Source organism: Ursus americanus, chromosome 24 (genome assembly GCF_024610735.1).
Source record: "Ursus americanus isolate L20-20 chromosome 24, mUrsAme1.1.p, whole genome shotgun sequence".
In the NCBI taxonomy this organism is placed as follows: Eukaryota; Metazoa; Chordata; class Mammalia; order Carnivora; family Ursidae; genus Ursus; species Ursus americanus.
The window spans coordinates 31,121,162-31,135,690 of NC_142150.1; the positions used below are offsets into that span (position 1 = coordinate 31,121,162).

Sequence of the window (14,529 nt, forward strand, 5' to 3'; positions counted from 1 at the left end):
TGAAAACCACTAAGACCAAAGGGGCCAGGAGGCACCATCTGAAAAAACTTTGGAAAAGTAGGGAATTGAACTAGAGCCAGATGGGTAAGTTTAAGATCGCGGCTTTCTAGAGACCAGCACTGTTAGCTGCCAGATCCACATTCTGACCACCAGCGAGCCTTTTCCGTCACAATCTGCTGGTGAGAATCCTATCTGCAGACTTCGGCTCCGCCTTCTCTCCACTGTTGACAACTCCAGGGAGAATCCAGGAGGGTCTCCTCTCACCTTTCCCCAGTATCGCAGCATGACTTCCTTTGGTTTATAGCTGAGGAAACCAGCTCAGAGAGAGTTGCTGCCACAGGGATGAGGCAGCTGCCCTCCTGGCGGCTCCTGCCCTGAAGAAGAGTTGGGTCTAATTCTGCCCCAGCCTGCTCTTCTCGCCCCTCAGAGAGTCTCTGAGGAGCTGAGACAGCATTTTTGACCATACTGTCTCCAAAGTTGGCTCCCTCTGATTTGGGGGGGGGCACAAAACTGGATAATTTCTGATTTGGGGGATAAGTGGACATACTCTATGTGTCTGGCTCCCAGTATCTGGGGCCTCAAGGAAGGAACTGAACCCCCCAAGCCCACACCAGCCTACAACCCACCACCCAGTCTTGGAAGGAGATCACCCTGTGTGTGCAGTGACCTTGAGGTGTGGGGATGTCTCATAGCTGTGGATCCTACCCCAAGCTGAAGAGGGTAGGCATGAGTTCACTGAATTTATCTAGCAGTAGCCACAACTTCCTGCCCCCATAACAGTCCTCTTAAAACTTCTCTTAAGAGCTCTTCCCCATGAACAAGTCATGGGAATAAAAGGCACAGCGTAGAGATTATCATCCATGACATTGTAATAGTGTCTTACGGTGACAGATGGTGAGCACGGTGTAACATATAGAGATGGTGAACCACTATGTTGTACCCCTGAAACTAATAGAACATTGTGTGTCCACTGTACTCAAAACTTTTTTTTTTAGAAAGAGCCCTTTCTCTGATCTTTCAGGTGAGCCCTCCCAGGGTCAGCAGAGCAGGTAGACGTGAAGGTGAGGGGCATGGTGGCATCTGCTGGGGATGCGGCTGTCTGACGAGCCTGCCTGAAAGATGCTCAGATTAAGTTTGTGCCCCCCAATTATCTCATAGGAGCTTTGCCTGACAAAGGGGACCTGATGCACGACCCAGCCATGGACGAGGAGCTGGAACGGCTGTAAGTGTTGGGGGGTGACGCTGCCCCCTTGTGGGGAAGGCCATGCGTCCCTTGGACATGACAGTGCCCTGTTGTGGGTCACGCGATTGTCAGTCAGGGAAGGGTTTGGGCTCCAGCAGAGGCCTGAGGTAGCCTCTCTTCGAGTCCTTTGGGAATACAGCCCGTGGTTTCATCCAAATGCAAGAGTGAACATGGAGGTCCTGGTCTCTAGACAGGAGGCATCTAGCTGCCCTCTGGGCTTCTTCCCTCCTTCAGGCTGGCCCAGGTTCCAGGCCTGGTCAACTCGGCCCCTGCCAATCCAGAGGCCAGCTGCCTGCCTTCCCGGACCCCTCCCCGGGTTGGCTCTCCCTGGAGACCCCTTCATCACACCCGCAAGGTGGATGCAGAGAGTGATGGCTCCACTGAAGAGACGGACGAGTCCGAGACTTGAGGCATCTGAAGGGTCCTGTCCACATCGCCCCTGTATCCAGCTCCCACCCGGCCCTTGGGACTCCCACCCAACCTCCTCCCCCACTCCTGTGCCATGCTGCCCTCTGCTGGTGAAAAGCCTGAATAACAGGCCAAGCCCAAAGACCAGCCAGAGGGGTTCCGGTATCATCAGCCAAGTCAAGCAGTGACTCTGGAAAGTAACAGCCTACTCTCCTTGGCCCTGTCAGCCTCTGCACTTTAGTCAGGCCCCAAGCTGACAGCAGACTGAGCGGAGGCAATCAGGAAGGTGACTTGCTGACAGTCCCCACCACGTAAGGGTGATCTCCTCACAGTAATTCTAGGAAGAGGAGACCATGAATAACGGTGCAGGGCCTTGCATGGTCAAGGGCGACGCCTGTGGTGCAAATATAGGGTGGACACAAACCCAGTGGCCTTCTGCTGGAGGAAGAGCCACTAGCATGATAGGATGAAGGGTAGGCAAGAAGACAAGTCCACTTTCAAAAACTGCTCCAAGTCCCCTCTGTGTCTAACAGTTCAATATGTTAAATGAATAAAGTCCCTTGTATCTGGTAAGTGGTGAATCAAAAGCCACTAGACGGAGGAGGGCGTAAAGGGAAGGGGAGAGTTTGTGTTTTTGGTGCTGAGTCCCAACTTTTCTGGCAGGACTGGGAGGTAGGGGCCAGGGGACCACTCAAGCCTGGAGACCAACCTCAGAAAATGCGCCAAGAGGGACTCCCCTCCTGCACAGGACAGCAGGCTTTCAAAGGCGCTTTCAGCTGGAATGAGCCTTCAGAAAACAAGTTCAGAGGGTTCAAGGCCAGGTTCCCCTAACTCTAAAGACCCTGGCCCCAAAGGGTTAGCACTGCAGTCTTTTCTAGCCAGAGTTTCATTAAATGTTTGCTAAGCTCCGGGTTGGGGCAGTGGGGATGCAGCTGTGAATGACGGGCCTGAGGAAGACAAGCTTCCAGCCAAGACTGGAGGAAGGTAAGGACCGGTGGTCAACTTCCTTGAGTTGGCCAGCGGTTGTCCAGAAAGTAAAAGCCCCCCAGGGACCCAAGCAGAACAGGCTGCCTTCTAAGGTGGGGGTCACCACACTGGGCACACCCATTTTCCTGGGCTCCTCTCTGCCCAGACCAGCGTCCCCTGGAATAGTTTCAGGAACGGGCTCCCAAAGCCCTGCAGAGCCAGGCCGGGCCTGGAAGCTGCAAGTCCTGTGAACTCTCCAGGCCCACCACCATCTCCAGCCTCTGGCTGACTGACAGCAGGGTGGAGATCCTGGGGGGCATCCGAATCACCTGGGGAGCTAGTTTACTACACAACTGACCAAGTTCTGGCTTGGAGGGGTGGGCACAGAAATCTGCAGTATGAACACTCCAGATGATTCCAGAGCTGGAAGGCCCAGACCCACACTTTGGAAATCAATGGCTTAGAGTCCCGCGGCCCCTCTGCCTCTTTCTAATCATACATCTCCCAGACCAGTGGTTTGCCCCTGTACCCTGAGGACCCCTAAGGTGCCAAATATATTCCAGGAGCCCCTACTGGGGGAAAAGGTTAACCAAGCTAGGGAATTCTACACACACATACATCCTTTCTTTTTGTATTTAAAAGGCTTCCATTAAGGCTGCAGATTTCATTTGTCCTTAAACTCCCCTGAGAAACACACCCCAGTCAAGCCTCCTACTGGGATGAGGTACAGGGCTGCTAGGTTGCTCGCCTGCCCACAGCAGTATGGCTCACTGGAGGAGCGAAAGGGCCAACTAATACCAGCTCTTTCCTCCGCGTGCAACAGGGTGGTGAGGTCGAGGCTACACCGGACCTCGCGGCAGCACAGGGCCGAGGAGCCAGGGGCCTTCGGCTTTCAGAGAAGAGACACGCTGGAGGCCCCGGAGAGCATGGCCTCAGCTTCAGCGTCATCGCCCTACCCGTATCGGTGGGAGCCCAGAGAGTGAGGCCAGGGGCCTACACTGGGCAGGGAGGCAGGATCCAGAAAGGACACTTCACTCAGACCAACAGCGGCCCACGGCCCTGTCAAGGCTTTATTTGACACCACTCTGTTTCAATACAAACAGTCCAGAAAGAAAGTCAAGTCCCTCTGGGGGGGGGGGGACAAGGGAAGAATGGTCTGTGTTGCTTGGGAGCCCTACCCCCACCCCACAGTGGGCAGGGTGGGCCCAGACTGGCGGCACAGCAGGGGGAGATGGCACCAAGGATGACACAGTGCGTGGCCTGGCGGCGAGGCCTGCAACTCTGTAGGTGGGTCAAGCTCTCACTGGGGGGTGCTGTCCAGGGCCCCCCCCCAAGCCCAGGATGATACAGAAGAAAGTTGAGCCCCAAGAGCCTGTTTCTGTCCCTCATGTCCTCTGCTTCCTTGGCCAGCATTACACTCACAGCATCCAGAGCAGGGCCTAGGACAGATGAGACCCACCATGGCCACCAAGCAGGGGATGAAGGGACAGAGGGTCCTGTGCTCCACAATGGATGGTATGGAAGGACTCCGAGACACTCAGAAGTATCCCTCAAGTGATCACTGTAAAAAGGGGTGGTGAGACAGGAGAAGATCACTCGGGCCTCCAGTCTGATCCCAAATGAAACCTTTAGGTACCGGGTAAAGTTTCTAGCCCTTAGTAAGGCCCAGACGAAGGTGCTTCCCCTCCCCTGCCATCTCCCAGCACCCAGAGGCCGCCACAGGAGCAGCAACAGCAGCAAGTCCAGAGCCTCCCCTCCTCCGGGGGCTGGTCTACAGCACAACTCTTTCTAGACCTGCCCACGGGTTCCAGAGGACGGGGGCCAAGCCCCAGCCAACCTGGAAGGATCCTAGAGCTGGCAAAAAAGCCTGATACGTCTCACTTTCCCTACTTGGGGAAAGGCTGGACCCAGAAGCAGCCCACCTGAGGGAACTCCTCCCTTCGCTCCCAGTGCGGCAGAACAAGGGAGCAGCAGCTTGGGGGGCAGGATCAGAGGACAGTAATCTAGCACACGGGCCAGGGGCCGTGAGGGGAGGAGAATACAGGGCTCAGTCTACGGGCAGAGGTCAAGGCTAGAACCGCCCATCCCCCTTACCCGAGATCCTCAAAGGCCACCCCACTCACACACAACACATATAAAGTAACAATTCCTCCCCAGCTTCCACAAGACAAGCGCCCCTGGCCTTGAAGTCATGGGGGTTTTGCTGCTGTTGCCACCATATGCTTGAGCCATGGCGCCCGGATCAGTAGGAACCATAGCGATCCTGGACATGGGGGAGAAAACACAAAGTCAAGTCTCTCACCTGCAGCAGCAACCCCCACCACACCCCTGCAGGACTGGGGTACTCCGGGGAATCGGGCTTCAATCTCACTATAGCAGACATAGTTTTACATGTTGTTATGACTCAGGGAAGGGGTTGTGGCCAGATCCCAAGGGGGAAGCCCTGCCCAATCGTGAAGCCAGGGAGGAAGGAGAAAGAGAGGGAAGGTGACAAGACTGGAGAAATCAGTGCAGACATGGCATCCTCTTAGGGAGCGGCCCAGCCCCGGCACCCAGCTCGAAGGAAAGAAGCGGCCCTTCCAGGAAAAGAAAAAGCTCTCTTTCGGGCTCGGAAGCTAGCCAGTAGCAGTGCCTGAAGTGGTGAAGGCCAGCCTCCAATGACTACTCTCTACTGCTTCACCCTCCTGCCCCAGGCCAAAGAGGCCCAGCCTCACCTGCAAAGAATTCATCACTCCATTGGCCAGCACAGCCATCTTCCCAGCCACAGACTTGACACCCTGCTTAAACTGGGCAATGTCAGCTGTGGGGAGCACATTGCCCAGTGATACGCTACCTGTAACAGCAAGGGAAAGGGGGGCTCAGAGCCCTGTGGGCAGCCCCTCCCAGCCCACGGGGTCTTCCAGCTCTGCTCACAGGCCGTGCCAGTGTGCACCTTACCCTCGCGGCCCTACCTGCTCCATGAGCTCCATCCACGTCCCCGAAGAGGTCAGAAGAGCTGATGGCACTACTACCCGACAGCTGCTGGAGGCGAGACCGGGCTTCATGCTGTGGTGAAGAAAGGGGAATGCCTGGGGATCTCTTGGCCGACGACTCCAACACTCCTTATCAGCCGAGACACCCTGGTGCTAAAGCCCAAAGCAGTGGCAAGGAGGAAGCCCCCATGCCACCTGCTGCCTCCAGGCTCAGGACAGACAACTCTCCTTACCTCTGCGTCCACCTCCCGCCCGAAGAACATGTCCGATGAGATGGCTTTGGCTCCTGCGAATTTCTGGCGCGCTTCACTGGACTCGAGGCCTGAGCTCCGGCTTTCCACCTCCCTTCTGTTTGTGACTCTGAGGGGTGGGTGTGGGATACCTCTGATCCTTCCCATTACTATCAGAGCCTAGTAGTACCAACCCCGTTACTAACAGAGCCTGAGAAAAGTGCCAGCGGCCTTCTGGGGCAGCTCGCTACGGCCCCGTCTGGCTATGGCTCTGGGACTCATAGACCCTCTTCCCTGGACGAGGTCCCTCTCCTCCCCACCGAGTCCGGGCACCAGAGAGCTTACGGTGCCTCCACCAGGGAGCGCAGACACATGGTCTCGAGGGGCCTAGTCTCCCGTGCCAAACCTCTAGAGCTTCAGCAAAGTCTAGGGTGTCAGAACATCACTACGGCCGGTCTCCTCCGAGTGACAACTGGACTAACACTAGGGTGACCATAGGTCTCTGCCTGCCTGAATTCGTATCTACTCTCCTGGCATTTTCACTCTCAAAAGCATCCCAGTGTGGATGTAAAAGTGTCAGTCACTCCTACCTCCCGCCGACATGCACAGACCCTGGGCTAGGTGCTTTCTAAGTTTCGTTACATTTAATCCTTCCAGGGACTGTGTGAAGTCATTACTTATGTCCCCATTTCACAAATGATTCGGTCATTTATCAGTTGAATATTGCCCAGATTAACATAAAATGAGCTTTAAAAAAAAAAAAAAACAAGTAACACGGTGACCAGAGACACATAACTCCTGGGTGGTCAGGACTGGAGCATGAAATCAGGCCCCTCCTGCCAGAGAAACAGACCTCGAACAAAGCGGCTGCTACACCTTCCGTGATGATAAGGCGCAGCTCAACCCAAAGCCGATGCCCGCACCACCTCGTCTGACAGCCACCAGCCGCGTGTGGCTACACTTACTAATACGAAATTAAAGCTCCAGTCCCTCAGCTGCACCGGCCACGTGTGGAGAGCTCAGGAGGCACAGACTTAGTGGCCGCCACACTGGACAGGGCAGGTACACAGAATGTTCCCGTGCCAGGAAAATCCTGCCGGACCGTGCTGCCCTAGCCCACTCCACCTTTCTGAAATAGGCCGGATGCTTGAGATGGTCACTTCTGGCTCCTTCTCCTCCAACCGGTCCATACCCCAGGTGGCATCCGTATCCCAGCGGGAACCGAAACTTTCCCCCAAGGAGAAGGGGTTGTCCTTGTACCTGGTGAGACAGCACAGGAGCTTAGAAAACCTTGATGAGGAGCACGGTGGCCAAGTCTGCACCCCCAAAAACAGCCTTACTTTGGGGGTCCCGAGGCGAAAGTACCAACATCATCAAACAAGTCGAGCTGCGAGCGGGAGGACTTTGCGCTCACAGGGGTTTCCTGCTCGATCACCTGCATCTCAGACAGCACCGAGTGAGACACGGAGCTGTGGAAACAAGCAGAGCCGCCCGAGAGCGGCTGTGAGCAGTGGTGTCGCCGCACCAGAGACGATGCCCCGCTGCTGGCAGAGCTTGGGGTTCTCTCTCACCCGGCCCCACCCAGAGCCTTCTCCCTGGGCCTGCGCCCAGGGCTGGGCCAGACCCTGCAGGGAGTGCCGGGAGCCCCGCGGAGCCAGAGCACCCCGCAACTGTCAGCACATCAGCTTTGTTTTCTCAAAGCAGGGCTTCCCTGGCAAAGGACTGTTCGTTTGCCTCTTATTTTAATAATGATGTGCACCAAATGGTAGTGCTCTTGGTCCTTAAAAACAACTCTACAGACTTGCTGCACCGGGAGCCATAACCTTTGCCAAGACGGACACTTTCACATGGAAAAGATACAAAATACCCCAGAACCAGGGAAAGGAGTCTGATGGTATCAAAGCAGGAATTCTAGAGTTTTGATGTCTCTTAAAAACCGGAATACTGGACAGCAACCCTGGCTACAGCGGGCTAGCGAGCTCCGCCGTGGCCTCACTGACTATGGCAGTCCCGCGCAGGAGGTAGGACTAGGTATTTTTACAGGTGAGAAAATGAACTCCGAGCAATGCAGCAACTTGCCTAAAGCCCACAGATCTCGTAACTGGCACAACTAGAGTTTGAACATAGAGAACTATTGATTCCAAATTCAATATTTTGGGCCTTTCTCCTCTATTTCTCTGAAAGAATTGATAAGGCTGGCTGTTTCTGCTGAATCTTTTCAGAACACGTGCCAGCCAGATTTAAGCAACTCCATTTCCGTCCATGTGCTACTTGTGTAACCCACAGCTAATCGGGGGAACATCACATTTTAATCCCAGAAAGGACTTTAGGTCTCCTCCCTTTCCCTGTTTCGGTCACAGGAATTACTGGGTGAAAGCGCCTGAACAATTTTTTCAGCTGGTTGGTTCTTTTTCGTGGGGCAGTAGAAACTTTAACTTAAACCCAGCCTACCCTATTTAAAACCCTACCATAAAATATTCACTCTTTAGGGTTCTGCCAGCTAAAAGCTGTAGATATTCTGTAATAAGTTTAGTGAAATGAACCCTTAAGATGCCTCTGTGGAGAGTGACCGAGAAGGAAAGCGAGGCATCAAGAGTTAGTACCACCTGCTCAACTCTGCCTCTTCTCACCAGGAATCCAGACAGCAACCCCAGGACCTGGTGTTGTCCAATATTCTGGTTTTTAAGAGAGTTCAAGAGGCGAGTGTTACTGAAATCTCTAGAGGGAAGCTCTTAGTGTAGAGCAAACAAAATACGTAAGAGAACCGGTCTGCAGTCCTTGTTTTGTTTTCAAGAAAACCATGGCAACATAAGCGCAGTAGTCCTGAAACAGGAAGGACACTGTCAATGCCAAAGGGCATTTGTTCTAGGGGCATTTCTGGGTGTTGGCGTGCCTGGCAGCAGTGACATTTAGTGGACAAGGATTAGGGATGCTGAGAGTCTTGCAATTCTCAGGGAGATCTTAAAAGATAAAGAACTGTCCCACCAAAGTGTGGTTAGCACCCCCATTGAGCAACAGCAGCCTACCCTCTTGAGTAGCTCGAGAAAGCACCCAATACTATGTTTCTTTCATTTAACAAACACGGTAAGCCCATACCTACTCTGTGACAAGCACTATACTCGGCACTTTAAGACAATGAGCAAAGCCATCTATCTATCTGTTCAGCCTTGGAGGAAGACTAAGCCTCAAAACCCAAGCTGCTGGGAGGAATCCGCAGCGGCTCCCAGGAGAACACTGGCATTTCCCTGCCACACCCCAGAGCTGAGTCTCACCTGCGGGACACCAAGCCCATGCCCAACCTCTCCGCCTGTTCTCGCTTCTTCCCTTCCAGATTCTGTAGCTTCTTCTCCTCCTTCTTCCGGTCAATCTGGAGCTCCTGGTAGGCCAGGCGCATAGAAGCAACCCTTGAAAGGAATAAACCTGTCAGGAGGCCAGCTCACATCCTGACCTGTCCTACCTGCCCACCCAACCCCACGTGAGCCGGGGCCCCTTGGGCAAACACTCACATGGACTCCTCGGCCTGCTTCTTGGCATCAGCTGCCTGCTGCTCACGGAGCTTCTCTGCCACCTGGGCCTGCCGCTCGATCTCACTGAAGCTCTGACTGCTCACCTTCTGGGCCCCTAGGCCTTTCTTGGCACCCAGCTGGGAGGAGAATGATGGGATGGGGGCCTTACCAACAGCCACAGTGTCTTCTGTTCCCTCCCAAGTACGGATCCTCTAGCCACACCCCCAAAGGAAGCATTCCTTCTTAACGTTTAGGGTAAAAAATAGGGAGCCCAACCAGCATGGTCAAGAGGGAGAAGAGTGGTTCTGCTGGAGCTGGGCATGAGGTGGCTCACACAATGCCAGCAGGGGTTCGGGCCTGCAAACAGCAGGCAATGCTGACCAGGACCGGGCTGTGCCAGGCCCTCGGTGTACATAATCGCACTGACTCTTCCCAGGAGCCCCTTAAAGACAGGCATCTTGACAGCCCTTTCATAGACAGGGTTCAGAAAAGTACCTTTGCCAAAGTCACAGAGCCAGTAAGTGGCAGGGTCAAGGGGGGCATCCAGGCTGCCCGATACCCAGCTCCTAACCATTACCATACTGCCTCCCTCCACCTACCCCTTTCTTAGCTGCTGCCGGCTTCTTCTTGCCGATGAGGGAGGTTCTCGGTTCTGAGTGAGAAAGAGGATAGGGCATGAGTGGAGACAAAGGAAGGTCAGCGGCAGCGGCTCATTCCATATCATGCAGCTTCTTGGCAAGAGCTTCCACAAAGAACAGCTTCAGGCAGAGGAAGGCAAGGCTGCCACCCACCAGTTCCAACCAATGGCATTGGCAGAGTCCAAGCCAAAGACAGACATGGTTAGGCGAGGCTCCTGACTCCCAGCAGACTAAGACAAGAACCTAGACCCAAAGCACCAGAGACCATCACAGTCCCTGAACCAACACGAAGACTACTAGGCAGGGGGCAGATGTTAAATACCAGCCTCAGCTCCTACAGCAGGGAGCTGACATGCAAGGGGCTGGGCTGCCCAAGCAGCTGTTGGTTACCTCTGGCAGGGAGGACCCCTTTAGGTGACAGACACATGGACTCTAGAGAGAAAGACTTATGGCTAACAAGGGGCCCACCCCAGAGCCTCCATATAGCTCCCAAGCCCAGAGGCCAAAGTTATTCCCAGAGGCCTCTAAAGAGCTTCACTTTAGACCAAGCCATGCCATCCTTTGCATGGGCTCAGTTTTACAGTCATTCTACTAGCTTCCTGCCCCAACCCCCAAGGGTCAACAGAACAACCAAGGTCAGCAAACACACAGTTCTAATGCTGAATCAAAACTAAAGAACACTAAGGAAAGTGAAAAAAAAGAAAAGAAAAAAAGAACTAAAAGGCCAGAGATAGGCTGAGAAAGGACAGTGTTGCCTCCAGCTGTGAAAGCTGTACCCCCATCCCATGAAATAGACCAGAAAGGCCAATCTTGCCACAGACTCCAGGGTTAGGTGTCCTGTCTCATATTGGCCTCCCCACCCTTTGGCTAGACCCAGCTCCACATTCAGAGGCAGACCCCAGGCCTTGGGGGTCTGCTACCAGCTACCAGGTTTATCAATTCCAAGGGCCTGGTTCTAAAGTTCTTGCAGTTAATTCTGCAGTCATAAACTCAATCCCAGTCCTGACTCCAGAGAGGTCAGATGCTCAGTCTCCTGGGGCCTCAGTCCACGTGACCAGGCAAGAGCAGACCTGAAAAGAGCCCTGCAGGCCCACCCTCTCCCAGTGAGTCTGCACCTGCCAGGTGGCATACTGACCCAGAGAGGCTTTGGGTGAGGTACCAAGCAGGTCCATGTTGGGGCCGTGCTCCGGCTCTGTGGATGCAATGGTAGGAGTTAGGTACAAGGAACAAAGCTTGCAGCGACTTCCCCTTAAGTGATGGGATGAGTAGGAAGGACTGGCTTTCTTCAGCCTGCTGAGGCCACCAAAAGATAAAAGGAATGCCCACCACTTTTTCCAAGGGATTGAAATGAATCCTAGCCCACCGAGAAATATAGGAACCCCCCCCCCACACACACACACACTCCAATCCCCTTGGCCAGGTGTCCCCTTCCTAGCCCCAAGTCCTCTACCAACACCAGGGCACCTGGTTGAAATCTGGACTGAACTCACGTGCCAGGCTACTGATCTCTGTAGAAGGGGCTAGCTGCTGGTTCTCTGCTGGGTCGGGGACTGGTACTTTCCAGGCAGGGGGCTGAAAAAGAAGCCAGATCACAGAAGCTTGGATGAGCCGCTCCTACTGGCAAGGAGCGCCAAGAACCCACAGGTACCTTGTGGGTATGAGACACTCCTGCAAGCCCATGAGAAAAGAAGACCGGAGGCTAGTGAGTAAAAGGATAGCTGCTACTGACGATGGAAGAAAGAAACAGGGAATTCGCAGCCACCTCCACCCCTCCGCTACTTACTCTGAGCCAGAGCTCATTCCCCTAATTTCACAACAACGAACAACTATTACCACCTGCCAAGCACAAGTCTAAAGGCTTTTCACATAGAAATACCCTTAATGATCATGACAAACCCTGTGAGGTAGCGGAAGCCCTTTTAGAGACACAGGATTTGACAGGTTAAGTGACTTGGCCACCATCGTAGAAATGCTACGGAGAGGAGAAGGAATTCAAACTAGAAGTCTGACTTCAGCACCCAGTTCCAGCAGACAGGAAACCTCCTGCCAGAGGCGCGTTGCTGGGGAGGGAACCCTTTCATTGTCCCTAACCACAGTACCCTTCTCATGGGAAAAGAATCCAGGAAAAGTTGCCTGGAGCTCCTGACACCTCTTGAGCTCTCAAGAAGCTGCTTCTCCTCCTCCCTACTATCCCAGTGTATAGGCGTCCGTTCCTAAGGAGGGCCACACTGCACACCTACTCATAGGAGGAGGAAACCCCTGGGCCTACCCAGTAGTGGGACATAGACATTCCCTGGCTGAGGTCTCATACCAAGGTGAATGGACTCCAAGCCACATGATCACAGGCCTTGGCCTGGTAAGCAGGCCACCTGCCAGCAACAATCATGTGAAACTTTCCTTGTGGGCACTCACTTGAGTGTGTTCCGTGAAGAAATCAGAGTCCTTCTTCTCTGGGGAGTGACTGGGAGCACTACTCATATTGTCTATCCAAAGCTAGAAGGAAGAAGACACCCTTGAAACACAGGGCTCTGAATATTCCCACTCACCCCACTACCTTAGCCCCGGGGAACAGGCACTTACGTCAGTACCATGCCTAGCCAAGGCTGCACTCCCCAGCTGCCGGATCTTTTCCCGGTACATCTGGGCGGCTCGGCTATTATATTTGGTGTTGGCATCACTGGCCGTACATCCGTGTTGGCGGAAGAAAGCTGTCTGGAGAGCCAGGAAGAGCGAGCATGCTACAGGTGATTGCCCAGGGCAAAAGAGGCATCCCCTTGTAACAGCCGGTTATTATTTATACATGATAAATACAACCTACTGACACCAGCAGTTTTCTTCACAGAGGTAAAGATCCTCAGAAACACCTGCAAAAAAAACGGCCTCCCATCCTCTGCTATGACTGACTGGCCCTCAGCCCTCACTCAACCCTGCCTGAAGATAGCATGCCATCCTCATGGTGCCCATCCTCATCCAGGCTCACAAGATCTGAATGAATGTGGAGGCCCCAACTCCTTTAGCCTTTCCCCAAGAACTTCTGTCCAGTTTAGTTTGAATCCGAAGCCCATTTAAGAAAAACCAATTTCCAAGTTTAGATAATAGTGTCCAGTGTTGCTAAAGACCAGAAAATCCTCTGAAAAGAGGAAAGACAGGGCCTCCTAGGAAGACACTGTAAAATTAGTGTACCCAGGCAGAAGAATGGGGGTGGGGAGGATGGTAAGAAGGAGCTTTACCGCATTGGCATTTCCGCCGACCTGCATACACCTCAGCTGGAACCAGTTCCAATTGAAATCCAACTCTGTGGACCTGCGTGCAAGGGCTGCATGTCACCCACCAGCAGATATCAGGAGACGCTTCCCTGGCAGACCCATACCTGTCATTTGGCCTCGGGCTGCAGTAGGCACCCAGGAAACATTAATCAGCCACCACCCTATTTCCTCCACTCTACCTGGTCTGTAAAAGATTTGCTCTTCAATTATCTGGTCAAAACACTACTAATTATTGTTGAGATCCAAAAAGAGGTCGAATTCTCAAGCACTCAAGCTTGGATTTGTCTTTCCCCTTAAGGACGATCATAGTCTCATTCCAGACATACTCGACCAAAAAGATCAGCAACAAGGTCAATGCAGCTAACTTTTCCCCTGAAACTAATACTCACAGTGTCAAGTTTAACCAACAGGAAAGAAGGCAATGTTAACCTATAGGCAGACACAAACCGGCTGTGTGGCAAAGGGCCCACACAGGCGGCTCCCTCCCACGGGCGACCACCGGACCCCTCCCGGGCCAAGTGGTCCAGTTGAGACAGCCACTCTCCCTTGATGAGCCCATAGCCCCAGCCGGGAAGCAGCACAGCAGCCGCAAGAAGACCCCACCTGATGAAGCTGAGATGGACGCCCAGGGAGCGGTGCACCCCAGAACAGTCAATGCACAAGAAAACACCATACGTGATGCTGGCCCAACTCGGATTCTTGGCGCCACAGTCGAAGCAGGCCTGGGTGGAGGAGGCGATGAGCCAATGGTCAGGGGCCCCGAGTCGAGGCCGGGCGAAGACACGCCAAGGAAACAGCCCACGTCCGCCTCTCTCCCTCCCTCAGGCCCCAAGGGAGACAGAATCCGTCTCCACCAGCGCCGGACCCCACGCGCCTCCCGCTCGCGCACCTTATTGGTCGGAATCCCGCGAAGCCGCTTGAAAAGAGTCTGGATTTCGGTCTTGCTCGGTTCCGCCGCCATTTTCTCTCCTTCCCAGACACCAGCGCGACCGACGGGTCCTGTTGCGGGCCAATCCGCGGCCGGGAAGGCGGGACACCGGATCAGCGCCACCAGCGCCCTCGGCAGCCGAGGGGTGGGGCGATTTGTCCCGATCTGGACCAATGAGCCGCCGGCGGAACCGGAGCGCAGACGGCGGCAGCCCGGGACTCTACGATGGTTGCAGGATCCACGCCGCACCTCGCCGGGGCCAATCCGCAGCCAGGGCGGAGCGACGGCTCACCGGCGGACCCAAACCTCGCGCGAGCGCCGCCCGGACTCCCCGCCACCCCCGGCAGGTGGCGCGACCTCCCAGAAGGCCAG

At 54.3% G+C, this 14,529-nt stretch overlaps 2 protein-coding genes across 4 annotated transcripts in view; one reads left to right on the plus strand and one right to left on the minus strand.

The window, feature by feature from the left end:
* CSTPP1 (centriolar satellite-associated tubulin polyglutamylase complex regulator 1) overlaps positions 1–2,224 on the plus strand; it is a 180,908-nt gene extending 178,684 nt beyond the window's left edge. Inside the window, exons 8-9 of the mRNA XM_045786554.2 lie at positions 1,159–1,222; positions 1,478–2,224. Coding sequence (XP_045642510.2) covers positions 1,159–1,222; positions 1,478–1,652 — 239 coding nt within the window. The 3' untranslated portion in view covers positions 1,653–2,224. The remainder of the gene's footprint in view (positions 1–1,158; positions 1,223–1,477) is intronic.
* Positions 2,225–3,652: 1,428 nt separating this feature from the next.
* ARFGAP2 (ARF GTPase activating protein 2) lies at positions 3,653–14,329 on the minus strand. Of its 3 annotated transcripts, XR_006777582.2 has the most exons (18): positions 14,119–14,329; positions 13,833–13,951; positions 13,194–13,266; positions 12,544–12,675; positions 12,376–12,456; positions 11,454–11,535; positions 11,099–11,155; positions 10,354–10,395; positions 9,925–9,977; positions 9,326–9,462; positions 9,092–9,223; positions 7,160–7,288; positions 6,945–7,079; positions 5,823–5,949; positions 5,569–5,662; positions 5,332–5,450; positions 4,540–4,880; positions 3,653–4,178 (listed from the first exon to the last, which is right to left on the minus strand). XR_006777582.2 is itself a non-coding variant. In XM_045786548.2 (17 exons), the coding sequence occupies exons 1-17, from the start codon at positions 14,188–14,190 to the stop codon at positions 4,860–4,862; spliced, it is 1,605 nt and encodes a 534-aa protein (XP_045642504.1). In that variant the 5' UTR covers positions 14,191–14,329; the 3' UTR covers positions 3,653–4,859. The 3 variants fall into 3 exon arrangements, 2 of the variants coding, with proteins under 2 accessions (XP_045642504.1, XP_045642505.1); XM_045786548.2 differs by having other exon boundaries at positions 3,653–4,880; XM_045786549.2 differs by lacking the exon at positions 10,354–10,395 and having other exon boundaries at positions 3,653–4,880; positions 14,119–14,328.
* Between the last annotated feature and the right edge of the window lie 200 nt (positions 14,330–14,529).